The sequence below is a fragment of the Phoenix dactylifera genome, unplaced genomic scaffold, assembly GCF_009389715.1.
Source record: "Phoenix dactylifera cultivar Barhee BC4 unplaced genomic scaffold, palm_55x_up_171113_PBpolish2nd_filt_p 000298F, whole genome shotgun sequence".
Taxonomy (NCBI): domain Eukaryota; kingdom Viridiplantae; phylum Streptophyta; class Magnoliopsida; order Arecales; family Arecaceae; genus Phoenix; species Phoenix dactylifera.
Genome location: NW_024067775.1, coordinates 308,282 through 326,220, shown reverse-complemented (window position 1 = coordinate 326,220; position 17,939 = coordinate 308,282). Strand labels below are relative to the sequence as shown.

Below are 17,939 nucleotides of genomic sequence, written 5' to 3'. Positions count from 1 at the left end.
ATCCTGTTAGCTATTTGGATCTGAGTGTTAACCTGACTGGATGAGCTTACTGGTTGCAGTGTCATGATCTGCGCTTGGGTATTTTCTTAGGAATTGTTGGTGCGTCTTGTAGCCCTGGTTCAAGGGTGAATCACGTTCTTCGATCTGATATTCTCAGAATGCTTTAATAAGGTTGTTTAGAGTTGGAAACAACTCTGTAATTTTAGCTTGAGAAAAAGAGCTGCTAAATCTATAATGCTTTTTTAATGGAATTATGATAAAGCTGGAAACCGAGATTGTATTCCGTGGGTTCCGTCAACTTTAAGATATCATATGTTATTTGTCCTGTTTGATGTTCCGAGTCAATCTCGGTGCTGTGGCCTGCAAAATTGCCTTACTAGGTTGAGCGGAATGGGGACATGTTTCATCTTGTTTGCCAGTTGAGTTGAGTATTTGTTTTGATGATTAGGCTGAAAATTTCATTAGATTCATAGATGTCATCAGTACAACAAGCAAGGCCATAAAATCACATAGAATTATGGATTAGGTTAGATTTTTTTCTCTTTCTATAGAATTTGGGCTAGTTCTTCCTAAATCTATTTTTGAGTATTTGTGAATATATGTCTAATCTGATTTATAATCTTATGATTTTTGCTAGTTGTACTGGTCTCACTTATGAATTATGTAGAATTTTTAGCTGAATCATCCAAATAAGCCCAAGGTTATTCTGGTTTCTATCCACTAGTGTGAGCTTATTACCTTTAAATATAATGTGGTTTGGCAATTACTTAGAGTCAGTTTAGTTCGTCCAGATTAAATGGTATAATGTTGTTGGTTTGGCTTGTCCATTCGTGAGTATATATATACTTCCATCTGCTTGTCTTGTGATTTGCTTGATCTTTGGCTGTTCTAAAGCAAACTCAAAACTCTTCTCTCATCTTCTCCCATCTCTTGATTGCTTGTTCCTGTCACTAGAGGACAAACCAGTATGATCCTACAAGTCGACCTGGGATTTTTCGGAAGATCTTCTAATTTGGTCTGTTTTATAATATATTTTGGCCTGGTTGATGACCATTTTAGTTGCCCATGGGCCGGGGTAGTCTTACATAGTTTCTTTCGTTGTTCACTAGCTGCATGAACAAGCCCATTATGTTCTGATACTATATTAATGTGACGCGTGAACAACGTAAACTATTATTTTTTTCTGTACCAATCCTTATTTCTAGCTGTGTCCCTTTACAGTTTTCACAGATCGACTTAGGCTAAATACTCTGATTCTTCATTCATAAGTTTCTCATGTTATCTGATTATGTATCAGACCTTACAATCTAAGGTAGCCCAACAATGAGAGACCTTTTTTTTCTTTCCACCAAGGGACATGCTTAATGTAGCCCTACCAAAACATGACAAGATTTAGACCTGACACTAGTTGGCTTGGTTAGAGCTTACTTTTCGCTGAAATTGGAATCACCATCCCAAATTTGGTGGTGGAAATTGAGCCAATCCAGATCATACCTACGTCGGTCTCTGAATGTCAATTTTAGCAGCTATAATTTGTGAGGATTGAGAGAGAAATTTAGCCTCAAGATGAGTCAATCCATCGTGGCATATTGCAAGGCTTTAGCTGGCTTACTCTAAAAATGACCAAGTTCCGTACGCCGACGCTTGCTAGCTAGTAAAGCAATGTACCGTCCTCCTCTGAAGGTTTTCAGACAACAATGGATGACGCCTTTTATTTTATTTCTCCTCCTCTATCTTTTAAACCGCCGCTCGCTTACGCAATGACATTTTCTGGAATCCGAACTAGCGTTTGACGGTAAAAAGAGGAAGTGATATAACGGGGGGAAACTGATCTCCCATGGCACAACAATTGCATGCCATCAGTGTGATGTCACGATCAAATGGAATAGCACTTCGGAAGTTACTGTGGCGTGGCTGAGTGCCGAGATTGGTATATTATTTAGAGCTTTCGCAACAAAAAAAAAAAAAAAAGAAAAGAAAAAGAAGATGGCCAAGATAGACATGTAGTCGTGACAGCAATCCGGTCGGTAGCAAAGTTGTATAACCAAAAAAGCTGATTTTGGTCGCAAGCAAGTAGTCTGGTAGCCAAAAGGCTAGCAACAGCAAGAGCAGTGAGCAAGAAAGCAAGTTGCAGGATAGCCTGGTGCAGTAATGTAACTTTGTTATTGTTAATTTTACATTAAATGAAAAAGAAAGAAAAAAATAACTTTGTTGTTCTTATTATTTTCTGAAAAAAATATAAAATCATAAACGAATATCTAGATGAGGGCAGGATCAAACTCATGCCTCATTCTTAAATTTTGAAAAAATAATTGCACTGGACATCTTTCCGAAATTTGGCTAGGCGTGACTAGAGGATAATGAATTCTATTCAAACAATGTCACCAGGATGAAATGTTTTTAGAATTACTTTCTATATAATCACTTGAACGATACATCCAAGTGACATGCATGACCTTTTTTTTTTTTTTCCCATTATATGTTAGATTTCGAGATGTAAGTGTAAATTGTAATCCTATGTTAAGTTTATATTGATGGATATCTTACTTGCACTAGAGATTTATCAACCACAAATTTCCTTTAAGTCTATCAAATCATCAACCAAATGCAGGACCTGCTGGCTTTCAACAGTCGAAATCATCGAGCAGACATTATCTAAAACCACAGCATTGGTCCTGAGAACATTTTTCTCTTTGATTAAATTGAAAGCATTGCTTTTTAATTAGAAGGATATGGCAACTATGATTATGCCTCTTTATTTTTTTTTTGTAAGTGAAGACTGCATGAAACAACTTCTTTATCAGCATTTTCCATTCCCAAGTCATAATGTCTTCCAACTTTTTTGTCGACAGATGAACCTGGTGCCTTTCTTTCTAGATGCAACACCTTTATATTTTGGATGCCACCGACAACTTATTTTAGCATCCAATGTTATACCTGAGGGATGTCAAGGTCCAATATCTTCTACTTGTTCAACTTGGCTTTGTTTTTGTCATAAATGTCAACTAGCTTGGTCACTCACCACCCCATTCGTCCATCAGACTTTATTTGACAACCCAAATGAATTCTTTTCCACAAGCTTCATTGTAGATTTATATGCTAATCAGTAGGCTCGATGTCACATATCACCAGCAAATTCAAAAGGCAATGGAATCTGATGTTGAATTGTTGGCCACCGACGCTACCTTCTGGTGAAATTCCTACGTGCAAAAAAAGGTGTCCTCATGATTCCTTGGGTATGCTGCGACTTGCCACCACCTCTTCTGCTATGCCCATACGACCATTCATGGAATTCATGTCATCTTGGTTGTAAAGCCAAAAGCAGAGGAAAAAAAAAATGTTACATTGAAACAGGCTATGTGTGGATGCGATTCATTAACTGGTTGTTTTGGTATACTGATTTCATCATAAGAATGAAAAGTTGGTCAACATGAGAAAACATTAATTGATTCTATGCAATCATATGTAGCCCATTAATTAAGGTGATTAGGACAAGATAATTGATAGGCTTCAGGAGAAAAATGCAGTGTTTGGAACATGTATATAGGAATTATTGTGCTAGCGTTGGTCCTACAATCTGTTTGGTCTTTCAAACACTTCCCATATGTTTATGACTTGTATTTGACATAGCGGCTATGCAGGTGAAAAACCTTTTTAAGTTGGATTTCTCTTTTTCTAATCTTTAGAACTCTAATATACTTACAGTTGGAACTTTCAGTACTTTTGAATCAATGACGCGGATGCCCGAGAGTTTCTATTAAAATCTTGATTCATCCTGGTTGAGATCGAAATTGGAGGAAATCAGCAATGTGATTGAAAAATATTCCAAGATATCAGCTAATACATTGGGACCAGATATGGAGATATGGAGAGTGCATGATATAAAATCTCTACTGCTTAACCCCCAATCTACCAGATACGTTGATGGGTAGAATTTGAGTTAAAAGTTTAGTTGAGGGGGGGGGGGGGAGTGGATCATTCCACAAGATACAATTAAAGTACCTGAATCCGATGGCAGGCGTAATCTCAATAAGGATGGCCTCGGCAAGCACAACATCAACAAACGCGACCTCGGCATGTATGACCTCGGCATGCATGACCTCGGCACGCATGGTCTCGGCTGAGCAAAGCCCGATTGACCTCGAGCCGACTCCGACTCTACCAACAGTCAAGCTGGACCGCCTAAGGAAAGGACCGTCAAATCCTCCATGTCTGGGATCAAATCCCGCAATCTCCACCTCAACGGCTGTCAATATTTGAATTCACGCAATCTCAACCGATCCTCAGCTAGTCCGAAATCTCAGGCCGTTTAAGGTAACTCATTTAATCCAAGATTTGTGCAATCACGACCGATTGCGTGTAACCGCTACACCCCTTTCTATAAAAAAAGAGGGAAGCTCTAGGGGGAGGCTCTCTCCCCGGGCCAAAAAACACCTCTCCATTATCTCCATTATCTCCATTATCTCCAAAGCCTCTCTCTGACTTAAGCATCGAAGGCCTTCGCCGGAACCCCCGGCCTAAGGCTTCTTGCAGGTCCGCCGGAGACAGCTATCCGCCACCGCGCCAGCAGTAGAAGCCCTTTCTTCTCTGCTCGCGGTCACCCCAGGTCTATTTTCTAGCAACAGTATTGTATATAACTTAATTAGATTTTTTTATTATTTATTTGTTTATGGAAGGGGAAGAGGCAATTCGGCATTTTGTTTGAGAAATAGTTGTGGTTTGCGAGACCTCATATTGGATACCAGTCAGAAGCTGAAGCATATAAATTTTTTTGCTCCTTGTGAGTTGATTCAGGTTTGTCCTCAACTTACAATATCCTTGCAGGGATGCTTTTAGCAATGATGTTACCATGGTAGATCATGATAAAGAAAATTGATGCTTAAGTACCATTGTTGATGTATTTAATGTGTAACTAGAAAATAGATCTAGAATTTGCAATTTGCATGGAAATTGCTAAACAGTCACCAAAGGGAAGAGTATTATTTGTATGTATATTAGAACTTGTCATATTTATAAAGTATAAAATTGATGACTGTAATCGGCATAGGTGATAAGCCTCCTTGGAGAAGTCTAACCCAAAAAAACCTCATCAGACCTAGCCGCAACCCAAATAATGGGTATATGAGAAATTCTGCATCTACAAGACCGACTTGCTTATACACCCAATTGTGGATCAAATCCAGTATATAAAAGCTTGATTAGATTTGATCTAATTGAGTCAAATTGAACAAAGAATCAACTGGGTTAACTTCTGCATTTCAATACCATCCATAGGACTCGCAAAATCTCATAGATCTACTCAGAATAAATGATTTCTTCTTTTATGTTAGGCTGGCTCGATGTCGATTTAATTGTAAATGAGATGTTTGGATTTAGCCCCTGGATCCAATAGGTCACTTAGGGTAATTTTAGTATATAATTAACCAGCTCTTAAATCTAATATGGTTAATAATTCCCTAGTCTTTATATATGGTTTAGTTCAGAGAGAGAGAGAGAGAGAGAGAGAGAGAGAGAGGCCTCTGCCCCTTATTGTCAGTTAGTTTATAATTATTATGCATCCTGATTTCTAAATTTATTATGATTACGATGATATATTTAACAAAGTTTTACTTTGTTGTTTCCGTTTTGCTTCTAGTCATATGAATGATTCATGAGAGAAAAATTACTTCAATTATGTAAACTAAACAAATTAGATATTAATTCATATTTAGTAAACTAATTATAAATAAGTTAGGGCTCAAATTTTTTGAAGAAAACTTGGCTTGACTCACCCAAACCCAACCCGACCCTATCCACCTGTAACCATGCAACAAATAATTTCTTAGGACAAATACATCCATAACTCTAGTCACATGTAACTCGGGTCGAGGTATGGCCTGATCAAATTGAAGGCCAAGCCCAACCAGTTTGACCCCATTGGGTCCTTTTCTTTTGTGCTTCTGGATGCCCATAGGCCAGTCCAAAGGACCTTATCCTCCATGGTCCCGTACACCACCTCCTTACGTACCATGGCCTTCCTCTATAAGCACCAATGGCTCCGCTTCCGCAAGCACAAGCCCTTAAACTGACATAAAGTAAACTTAATTTCCTTCTTAAGACCCTCATCCCAGGGGAAAAGGAGGCACTTTCTTCCGTAAGCCTCCCTCCAGCCATGGGGACCCGGACACGGCCCTCTGTCGCCTATACTTCAACTCTTCCCACATGGAGGAGTAGGACTCGAGCCCCACATCTATATATGTCCATGCCCTGCCTCGTTTATAGCCGTTCTCCCAGAGTTCATCCTTCTCTTTCACGTGGTCTCCTGCCTCTGCCCCCCAAGTTTTAGAACGTTATCTGCTCGCCTTCTGCGGATCCTTTTTCGCCCCCAACCTCTCTCTTCTCCATTGCATCCATCACCAAACCAAACAATCTTTTCTCCTCAAAAGAATCCCACCAACCCCTCTCCTCTGCAATGCCCATCACCTCTCCTTCCCCCCTCTCCCTTCTCCCCCTCCTCTTCCTCTTCTTCGTTTCAGGTAATAAAACTAAGAGTCTCTAGTCCACTTTTTCCTCCACCACCCTGTTTCCCCTGTTTCTGAGTTCCTAATATTCCTGCCTTCATATTCTTGTTGTTGTTTTCTAGGCGTATCATCGACGACATTCAGCGTGACCAACAACTGCGCATACACGGTGTGGCCGGGCACCCTCGCGAGCGGCGGCTCACCGCCGCTGGCCTCCACCGGCTTCGCGCTGGCCCCGGGGGAGTCCCGCTCCCTCGAGGCCCCCTCCTCCCCCTGGTCCGGCCGCGTATGGGCCCGCACTCTCTGCTCCGCCGAACCCTCCTCCGGCCGCTTCTCCTGCGCCACCGGCGACTGCGGCTCCGGCACCGTCGAGTGCTCGGGCGCAGGCGCCGCCCCGCCCGCCACCCTCGTGGAGTTCACCCTCGGCGGCTCCGGCGGGCTCGACTACTTCGACGTCAGCCTCGTCGACGGCTACAATCTCCCCGTCCTCGTGGCCCCTCAGAACGCGGGCCCAGCTCCGGCACGTGCGGGCCCACCGGGTGCCTGGTCGACCTCAACGGGTTGTGCCCGTCCGATCTTAAAGTAACGGTCGACGGCGAGGGGGTGGCGTGCCGGAGCGCGTGCGAGGCGTTCCGCTCGCCGAGGTATTGCTGCAGCGGCGAGTTCGGCAGCCCCAGCACGTGCGGGCCGACGGCGTACTCCCAGTTCTTCAAGAACGCGTGCCCCCGGGCGTACAGCTACGCCTACGACGACGCCACCTCCACTTTCACCTGCACCTCCGCCACAACCACCAGCTATCTCATCACCTTTTGCCCCAGCACCACCAGGTTCTCCTACTAACTACCAACCATGGAATCCATTACTTTCTTCTCTTCCTTTATTGATTTATTCGTCAATTCCTGGTCGGTTAGAGCTTAATTAAGGTGGTGCAGACTAGAAGGTTATGTGCTGGATATCCTCTCTGGGGCCAATTGTCTCGGACTTTTATGTAACGTTTCCTTTCTTTCTTGTAATGAAGGAATAAGCTGTGTTATAATAGCTGCCAATCTTGAGGGCCCATCTTAGATTGCCATTAGATGGAGAGAAAGTCAGCGAATCCATCAATAATGAGCAACTGGTGTGAGTTCAATAGGATGGTGTCTGGTGACTGGCGAGCTCGTCATCAAGACGCGGCAACAGCCTCTTTCTAGCTGGACAAAAATGTCTCATTTGGTGCTTCACAATATCGTCAACCTTCTGTTGATAATGGATAAGCCCCACCATCATACAACGCGGTATCATCTTCGTCTCTAAACTGTGGTCTTGTGGACCATCCCATGTCTTGCGGAATAGCCTGTGATTGAATACATAGCACAATCCCTTGGCAAGATTAGTCAAGTAAGGCTAGGTGGTGTCATGAATCAGGATATTCTGCAATTCGTGTTTCAACTAGAGGATCCATTCATTCATATATTGTTCAATGCTGAACTTAGGAGTCTTCTACGCCTGGTTTTAATTTTTGGTCTATACTTAGGAGTCTCAGACGAGGGGACTGAATAATAAAACTCGGAACTCACTTTGGAAGGATTTGTTTCTTATTTGCAGCCTGAAGTCGGCAGGGAATCCAAAGGCAGCGGGCGTGCCGCTGATCAACGACACGATGCTGTTCATGGGCGGTGCGAGGTGGTCAGCCATGCCCCGCCGACCACGACGTGCCCACTCTGCTCCTCGCTGCTTGTTTTGTGCTGTCTTGGCCTCTGCTACGGCTATTTTAGAGCCCTTCCACTCAATTGGCGAGCCCCCTCTCCATGTGCCTCCATCCGAGATCCGTACCACTGCCGATTTCCTCCGTTCTTAGAGAAAAGAGGAGGGGAAAAAAAACAAGTACATTTTTAATGGAGAAATGTTAGAGATTCTTGAGGAATTGATGACTCATAGCACTGCTTCTCTTTTCTTTTTTTTTTTGGCCCATTTGGGTACATTCACCCATCTTGTATCTCCCAACGGAAAACACATTGGAATTCGGAGAGATAAAAGAGAGGGTAGCTTTAATTTATTCAGGCAGGTTTCGTGGTTTATAGTACTGTGTACAGGGCAGTGGCTGCCACGTGCCGTCGCAGTCTCCCAGAAGTGAACGTTGGAACTTTTAAAATTTGTTTCTTCTTGTGGGATTATACGGATGGCTCATGCGAAAAGCTAATTTGGACGGCTGATGTAGGCTTTTCTGTTGCAGCTTAATTGTGCATTCTGGGCTTTTAACTATTTCGATAACTTGTTCTGCTTCAACAAAAAAAAAAGAAGAAAATTTTATGTTGCAGTTAGATATTGCTGCATCGATTTCCATGGGTTGGGGTGTCTCCTTGAATGATTCACCTTTGTTCGCACAAAGGCACCATTGAATTATCCATTCGTCGCTTTAAAATATGCATAAATAGGTGCATAATGGAGTTTAATGTAGTGGATGATACAACAGTAGATTCGCACGAAAGAAGGTAAATCCTTCTTTCTTACTAAAGATTCACCCTCCCTCGATCCATTTCTACCAATTTGTGGATCTTCCAGGCTGGTAAATTCTCGTCGCATCACCTGCTTGGCCCGAAGCAGGGTGCAGAGATGGTGTGGGCTGAACATTCTTCTACTGGTCACAAGACTCAATTTGTATAAAATTCAAATATGAGCTTTTAACTGATATGATCGACGGACTTGACTTTTGAGTAATAGGATTAGCAATTGTGTTTCTGAAGTCATGTAAGGAGGACTTGTTCAAGAGTAACATGGGTTATGTGATATAGTAGGCATTTGGTATAAGGGAGCAATGATACCGTATTGGAATTTGGAGCGTGTCCGTACTGCCAAATTAGAGCTCAAGTAATGTGCACATAGCCAATATTTCATTAGAGGATTGCAGATTATTTACAGCCATGTCCATAGCTTTAGTTGATTGTAGCGCTGCTTGACAACAAAATATTCGATCGATTTGCTTCGAATGGTATTAAAGGTTTTGGATATTGGAGTAACCCAATGAACACTCATGGAAATAGCAACCAAAATTTTTATTGCAAGATCGAATGAAAGCAGCTCGTGCGGAGGATCGAAAACTTCATGTACATAAACATTTGCCGTTTACCTACCTCTAAAACATTCGACAACTTTTTAGTATCAGCATTCTCATTTGAGTTAGATAATTTATGGTGCTCTAAGATCTCAATTTTCCAAAAGTGAGAATACATAAAGAGCCGAGATGATACTAGTTTTCATAGACACCTGAAGAGAATCGATCGTCAATTTCCATTACATAGTAGAAGACCTCTAAGTTGGACCCTCAAGATGCCACATGCCCTAAAATAATTGCTCAAAAAATAATCAAGCTCACATGGTTGCACTTATACTCAACCCGAGTACATAAAAAGACACATGGTGAGACGTATAAAGGAAAAAAAAAAAAAAAGTTCTTGACAAGATACTTCAAGTGCAATACATTGTAAAGAAACAAACTTATTCTCCTTCTGATGCCTTTAATAAAGATTAAATTTCTTCTTTGTAATTTGGTAGTTGTGACTAGGCAAGCACTTGAACTGCTATCAGCTTGTCCCAATAAACCTAATCATCGGTATGAATGAGCTATATATATATAAGCCATGCCTTGCTTCTTCAGAACGTTACATACTTTATTACAGAAGAACTCTCGTCATCCAATGTGATATGTCTATCCGGAGGTATGAGCCTCTCCCATCCCTTGCATATAACTAATGGCTGCTTGAAAGTAACCTCCTTAACATCATTAATTATTAATTGTCAAAAGAATCGTAACATAACTAAGAGCAAAAACTAAGGCAAAATCCTTAGCCTGGCAGCCTTGCATCATCGAAGACATGCTTACAGGATCCTAATGTATGTAGCAAACCCATGTATATATGTGTACTTAATCATTAATGAAACAAACATAGTCAAATGCCAGGCAAGTTGCTCCATCTAAAAGCTTACTTGTGTCAAATGTCAAGGCATTCAACGGCCTACTCAAACCGGAATTTATCAAGCGAGATGTTGCCTTAACCACTCAAGCTCCAGCCGTAGATAGACCTGGTAATTACCAATGAGAATGCGAATAGATTGAGAGATCCAAGATTCCTTGTTAAACAACAACAAATTAATGTTGGAAGTGGTCTGGACTTCAATTTTGATCGAAACATTACCATGATGTGAACGTTAAAATTGTTGATAGGGCGGCTCAGTTTGACAAGGGTCGCCAAAATCAAGCAAGGGTATGACCCTTAAAACGAAATTGCTGCGCTAACAAATTAGGGATTTGCTGGGTTCCTTAGGACTATTGTCCCTAAAATAGCGATTTTTTTTTTCATCTTACTATTTAATAACTCATAATCATATCTTGTTAAGGAAATATTTGCTACTTGACAATTTTAAACAGACTTAACTAAGATCTCATATTTGCTACTGGACAATTTTAAACAGACTTACATGTCTCAAACTCCTAGCATTTACTCATTATAGATATGGATGAGGCCAAACTTATGTCAATTTTGTTGCAATCAACCATATTTTCTAACACATTCTGACCTCCAACATTACTTTTGATATGTTACGAGCATAAATTGGGAAGTATATACATGGCTCAAAGGAGCATATTCCTGAATTATAAAGACCAAATCGCTTATTAGAATAAATCAAAGCATTTCTCTTACAATTTTTTTTTCTTGGATAAAAAAAACTTAACCCTTTTTTTTTTTTTGCTTGTCCGCATTTTAAAAAGCAACTGTCTTGTGTTGATCCTAAGACCAGGTACCACCCTCCCAAGAGTCAGCTCCAGGTGAAAGTATGGAATGATGCAGCAGCTAAAATTAAGGGTTTATTCTGGACCTTCTGATGCCACACTAGCACCTTTGAATGGCTTCAAACCAATAATTAGCTCATAGATGTGCCCATTTTATGTTTGATTAATTAGCCAGAAAATAATCTTATAGCTGGGTAACCTAGAAATTATGATGATGATATTATTTCTGCTTTTCAGTCTACACTTTAGGAGTTAACTTAATAGTTCCATTGAGGAACTGAATCTTAGAAATGAAGAAGGTTTTATGAGCTGGCATTATGGCCAGAGAGCGCAATTGCTGACTGAATTGCAAATGCATTAATTGGAAGTTATTATCCCATCTCTTTGCAGAGATGGACTTGTGTGTGCTGACCATTCTCTTCCATAAAGATGATTGTGTTTCTCATTTTGGAGGCCCACTAGGTTACTTAAACCCTTCATGATTGGATTTTGTCAAAAAAAAGTACGGATTAGCTAAGACTACCAAGAGCCCTATCTGACTTTAGGATAATATATTCAAAGAGAGGTGATAATCTAAATGCATCATTTTGAAAATTATAGTATATAATTAATGCATTATTCACATGGACTACACGGATTAGAATTTTCTTGTATACACCTAGGGTATGAAATCGGGCTCTCTACGGCTGGCGTCATGCCTAGCTTATTTCAAATCACATATTATTGAGTCAAGTGCGTAGAAACTGAGCTTATAATTTTTCTACAAACATAGTAGAACTTGGATAATTTTTTATCATAAAATTTAAGCTCAAAGCCAAGCAAACCCTAAAAAAACTAGAGTTTGCTCAATTTTGGAACATACAAATCGGAATTACATATTTACATGTCCCAATTTGGTCTGCTGTGCGTGGGCCTAACATGGGCCTTCGGCAGGGTGGCTCGGGCAGGCTCTTGGCCCGGTCCATTAGAGCTCAAACCTCATGTGGTGTTAGCCAGCGCAGTGCAACATGATGGTCCCAAAAAGGGAGCAACTCAGTCTGATGGCAGTTTTACTTGAAGTAGAAGTTATAGCAGTTTGTGAAGAGGAGGACCATGCATGCACCACTATGGGCCATCATTGAGACTAAAACAAACGTGACAAAAAATGATTTGCATAAATTAAGACATCGACCAAAAAAGTTCCAATAAGATCATTTAGTCAGAACTAAAGCAATCTACAGCACCGTCAGAAAGGTTGCTGCCTGACAGAAGGCAAAACTAGAAGGGATATAACTTTATATCTTGATTATTTGTCATCTTAGCCATGAAGTTGTACCCTCTTGCTTTAATCATCACCTTTTATCCAACCACCATCAAACTACTGTGAGGTCAATCCACACTTCTTTTTCCCCTGACGGGATCCAATCGTCAGGCTCTTGTACGTCGGTAAGCAAAGAAAAGGATAGGGGTCGTTGATCCATCTTTAATATCACGACCTCTATTGTTTAGAGAGTAGATAAGTTATAAGGGAGCCAGAAGGAAGGGGGGAACCATCTTTCTTTTGCTTTAGTTTTTGCATTGCACGGGCTTTCCAACAACGAAGTGGGGAATGACAGGAAGCTTTTGAAAAGAAGGCAGGAAAGGAATGATGATCTAGAGACAACAAAGCTTCAACACTTATCCATTTCAGTCAGCTTTACACGACACCCATTTGTTGAACAGGTGCTACGTTGATCCATTGCCTACGTAGAAATTAAGAATCATTGGATTCAATGTGGAATGTGGTATATCCTTCCTGAGAATGGGATCTGGCTTCTGAGAAGTACAAGACCCTAGCCCATGAAGCAACTAGCTCGGTCCCATGGATATTAATGGTCAGAGGTTCTTTTGTAGATGGTCAGTACATGCTTCACAGATGATTTCTCCAGGGACTGACAGATCGAGTGGTATATATGATAACTCCAACGAACTTTTGAGTGATCAGATGTATAAAAAATAGCATCATCTACTGTCAAATAATTATTTATAAAGTTTCCCTATACATTCTTGATTCAATTGTGCAGTAAACAGTGTACTGCAAGCTGTTTTGAATCTGAGGATATCTCTTCAAGACGGATAGGCAAGACCATTAGTGTTTAGTAATGCCCTTCGTGTGCATGAATCAACCTATACAGTCTCAAAATAATCAACTCAAAATAGCATTCAATATAGTGGGATTCATTGCTGCGAGTTTTTGGACCAATATCAGATTCAGACAAAAAAATTAGTTTATAGTTTTCTGTTAGTTGAAAGTAGAATAATCTTGAAGCAAGCATTTTATTGTGTATCACGATACCTTATTGGCTCAAATAGTGAACCTTATGAAAATCAACCAATAATATATAGCTAGCAGAAGTAAGAATAAATCAATATATAAAGATGTCGAGAATAATGTGTAATTCGAATATATATTTGACATTTGTAAGTATCTACACTTTAGCAATGAGAAAAGTCCAAGAAGTTTCACCATTCAATGATCAAATTTATAATGACCTTACTGCTGGCCTGATATCTTATTTATGGAACTAAACTTCTTCAAGAAAAACTTTGAAACAAAATCCATTATATTCTCAAAGAATCCTGAATTCCAACATTAGATTAAGATTTATAATCCATTAGATCAGATGCTTATCTCACTTAACTGATGAAGTCAGGCCGAGCATTATGGATTCATGCTCTCTTCTTCTAATTAGTATCGCATATGCTTGACATTTATATACGGATGCAATTCATACTTCTAGCAGAAAAACAACTAACATATATAAGTTGAAGAAATTTTTTATCCACGTCCACGCTGCTTTTAGATTGTCAGCCGCACGCGGGTCCCACTTTAACGTCATACCTGGTCCTACCTTTCTTTCTCGGTCAAGTGCTGATGGGGCTGCGTGTTCAACCTCCCAACCAGGTCACCTCATCGTCTTTGCCAATGTGGACGTGACGTGGGGAAGTGAGAGCGGGTGTACGCCGCTGCCTTTATTCCATTCACCGTCAAGGTCTTCTAAAAATGTTTGTGATGTCGGTGACAAATGACAATGTCAACCAAAAAATAAATTAATTAATTATAATTAATATAATAAATTTCAATATTAATAATATTTTTTAGGTACTAGTTTTAGAATTATTAATTAAAATTAATATCTAAAAGCTACAAAATGATATGATATCACATGGATTTAGAGTCCAAGTTGTGCGACATATACAGAGAGATATTATTGTCCAAAGTACCGTCGTATAAACAAGATCTTGATTTGTTACCGTTGGCGCGCCTCACTTGACAAAATAAACTTTTGGCTTTGCAAAAATCAAAAATAATTAGTAAAAAAAAAGTTTTAAAGAAGATGGTAAAAGTTTTATGGGAATAAAAACTTTCAGACAGTTGAAAATAAGACAAGAGGGGAAGAAATTATATTTCTGCCTTAATTTACAGTATATAGGGAGGAGTTTTTATATAAACTAGAAAATTGACAAAGTTTGATAAGGCCGATTAAGTTCGGCACAATCAATCACAATTAATTAAATAAAATTTTGATAAGATCGACTAAATTTAGTACAATAATTCTAACATAGGCTACTGAACGCAAGCACTAATCAAAAATAGGGTGCGCTGCGTTGCTTGTCCCCTTCATGAAATTTGCCGCTGCTTTATCTAAGGAAGGAGATCGAGTGGTCCAGTTTCAAAAGGGTCAACGGTCGCCCTGCAGTCCACTGTGCCACTAGTTCTGATCGCGGTCTTGGAACGGTCCATAGCCACCTCCGACATTTTGACAGTGGATCCTTAAAATTGAGCCACCTACCTCTCTTACTTGATGCTTTTGTTGAGATCCATACCAATTGCAAATTGAGTATACGATGTTATAAAGAAAAATATAAAGTTATGTAAAAAATGTTGGAGATTTGTGTGTGTGTGTGTGTGTGTGTATGTGGATATCTTCAATGGAACATTTTTATGATAGAAAATCAAAATCTTTCGTTCAATATTATTTTTTTGAATAAATTTGTTTTTTTATTTTTTACTATTTTTGTTTAATGTAATTGATATTTGTTCTGGTTCCTGAATCAACATATTTGATCTATTCCGAATAGTGCCGTTCTACAGTTTTTCTATTTGATAAACATTGTTTGAAAGACTTATCAGCTCAAACCAAGCATGCATTTCACTTGAACTAGCTTGCGTAAACTAGTAAATTTGATGCCAACGGTAAATTTCCTCCCTAGCCAATAATAGGTTGAGACTACAGGATGGTCTCATAATCTAGCAACATAAAAGAAGTAAGTTTCTTCGCAAGCTAAATTTGTAGCATAGGTTGTCTCGGAAAGATTCTTTGGAAGAGTCACGAGTCTTTTTCTTTTTCTCTACTTCAACTTTTTTTTTTTCTTCTGATCTTATTGGTTATACCCATACTCAGCCAATGTAAGTCATCGTTGTATTAAAAAAAAAAGAAGCAAAAATTAAATTTTTCTAAAAAATATTAATCATCTGGTCTGCAAATTAAAATATACTTTGGCCTATGCTCATGCAAACCGATGTACAAATATACTAACCGCCAATGCAGTATTCTAGACGGTGCAGGATGATTAATGTGTCTTTATTTGATTCACCATCGACATCTTTCTTGTTAACATTTTTTTTTTTGGCTTTCTCCAGAAAATTAATTGAAACAAGTTATGAGCTTGACGTCTGTCTTGGCTAGAAGCAATGAAGTATTTGAAGGACAAGCGAGACCTAGAGTTGGCAAATCGTATGAACTTCTCTTGACGGGTCCACCTGCCCGCCAACCCGGATCTTTGTGGGTGAAGGACCCAGGTGTACAAAGCAACTAATACTCCAAATCGCATTTTGGGTGCCATCCTTCCCTGCCAAAATCAGTAGGTCTTCCGTGTCTTCTCTCGCCACTCTTTGATTCAGCCTCTCGGTGCCACTCGCCTTTGGATTCACACCACCCTCTCTACTCAGGTCAAAGAGAGAACCTCCAAGGTCATGCTTATCATATCACCACCTTTACCACACAAACCAAAACAAAAAAAAAAAATAACCAAAGGGAGAACAGCTCCATGGGGCCAAAGGATATGGGGAGTTGCCAAGTAGATTTCCTTCCTTCTCCAGTGTAATATATAGGTGGTGGTGGCGACCAATTTATCCTCCCTTACTGCTCCATTTCCAAATACGCTTCTCTAACCTCTAATTGGATTCAGAAACCACTCACAAACACCAAATGGATCCCGCATCTCCCCCAACCCCCATTCTCTCCGTCAGCCTTCTTCTCCTCCTCTTCTTCATTGGTAAGTCATCTTATTCCCTCTATTCTATCACTGCATTCCATTTCGTTTCGGTTTGGTCGGGAATTTAGTAATGACTTGGTTTCATGATTTGGTTGCATGTATATTTATGCAGGGAGGATGGATTGCACCGAGTTCACATTCGTGAACAACTGCGGCTACACGGTGTGGCCGGGGGTGCTCTCCAGTTCCGGCAGCCCGAAACTGGACTCCACCGGCTTCACCCTCGCCGCGGCGACTCCCGCGTCCTCCTCGCCCCCACCGGCTGGTCCGGCCGCTTCTGGGCCCGCACCGGCTGCAACTTCGACAGCGCCGGCCGCGGATCGTGCACCACCGGCGACTGCGGGTCCGGCCAGGTGGAGTGCAACGGCGCCGGTGCCACCCCCCCGGCGACCCTGGCGGAGTTCACCCTCGGCGGCGCCGACGGGAAGGATTTCTACGACGTGAGCCTGGTGGACGGGTACAACCTGCCGGTATTGGTGGAGGCCGGCGGTGGGTGCGCCGCCACCGGATGCGCGGCGGACCTCAACCGCCGGTGCCCGGTGGAGCTGAAGGTCGGCGACGGCGATGCCGCGGCGTGCCGGAGCGCCTGCGAGGGCGTTCGGGAAGCCGGAGTTCTGCTGCAGCGGGGACTACGGAAGCCCCACCACGTGCCATCCGTCCGTGTATTCGAAGGTGTTCAAGTCCGCGTGTCCCCGGTCGTACAGCTATGCGTACGACGACGCCACCAGCACATTCACCTGCACCGCCGGCGACTACTCCATTACCTTCTGCCCCGGATCCGGTCCAAGGTACATATTATTATGATTATTATTATTATATATTCTCTACAATTCGCTAAATAAATAATGAAATAATTGCAAACAACTTAGATAATTTTTATTTGGGATTCTCTTCTTCATTTCCATTCTTGTTTTAATCTTGCCTTGCAGTTTGGGTTCTTTTAAATCATCATTTTAGGTACAATATTTATAGCATTTTGGCGAATTTTTCAGAAGTTTTTATGGGAAGAATGCTTAAATGCTTGCTTGGAAAATTAGTACCTTGTTGCTTTTTTTTTCTTTTTTTTTTGTTTCATTTATCTAGCTTTATGACTTTGGCATCAATCGAGGAGGGAGAAGAGGAGAGACAGAATTTGAAAAGAGAAAAGAAAGCTGTGGAACCTTTGTTCTTCCCCTTTCTTCTTTTACTTTGTTCTTTCCCCACCATGTATGGTGGTGCACCGGTTTAGAAGCTAGTGGGGTGGTGGTCGTCGAGTCGGGAATATTTGGAAAAGTTAGGCTTTAAGATTTTTTTTTTTAAATTTTTTTTGCATGGATACCCTCCTAATATCGAATTTTGCATGAATACCTTTTCAAAATTAATATTTACATTTA

At 40.8% G+C, this 17,939-nt stretch overlaps 1 protein-coding gene and 1 pseudogene across 1 annotated transcript; both read left to right on the top strand.

Annotated features, from left to right (window-relative positions):
• Nucleotides 1-6,030: 6,030 nt before the first annotated feature.
• LOC103706336 lies at nucleotides 6,031-8,800 on the top strand (annotated as a pseudogene).
• A 7,883-nt stretch (nucleotides 8,801-16,683) lies between these two features.
• LOC103706335 (thaumatin-like protein 1) lies at nucleotides 16,684-17,523 on the top strand. Its single transcript, XM_039118002.1, is given in 4 exon segments — nucleotides 16,684-16,792; nucleotides 16,795-17,159; nucleotides 17,161-17,354; nucleotides 17,496-17,523. Coding segments are annotated over 4 exon segments (696 nt in total).
• The last annotated feature ends 416 nt before the right edge of the window (nucleotides 17,524-17,939 follow it).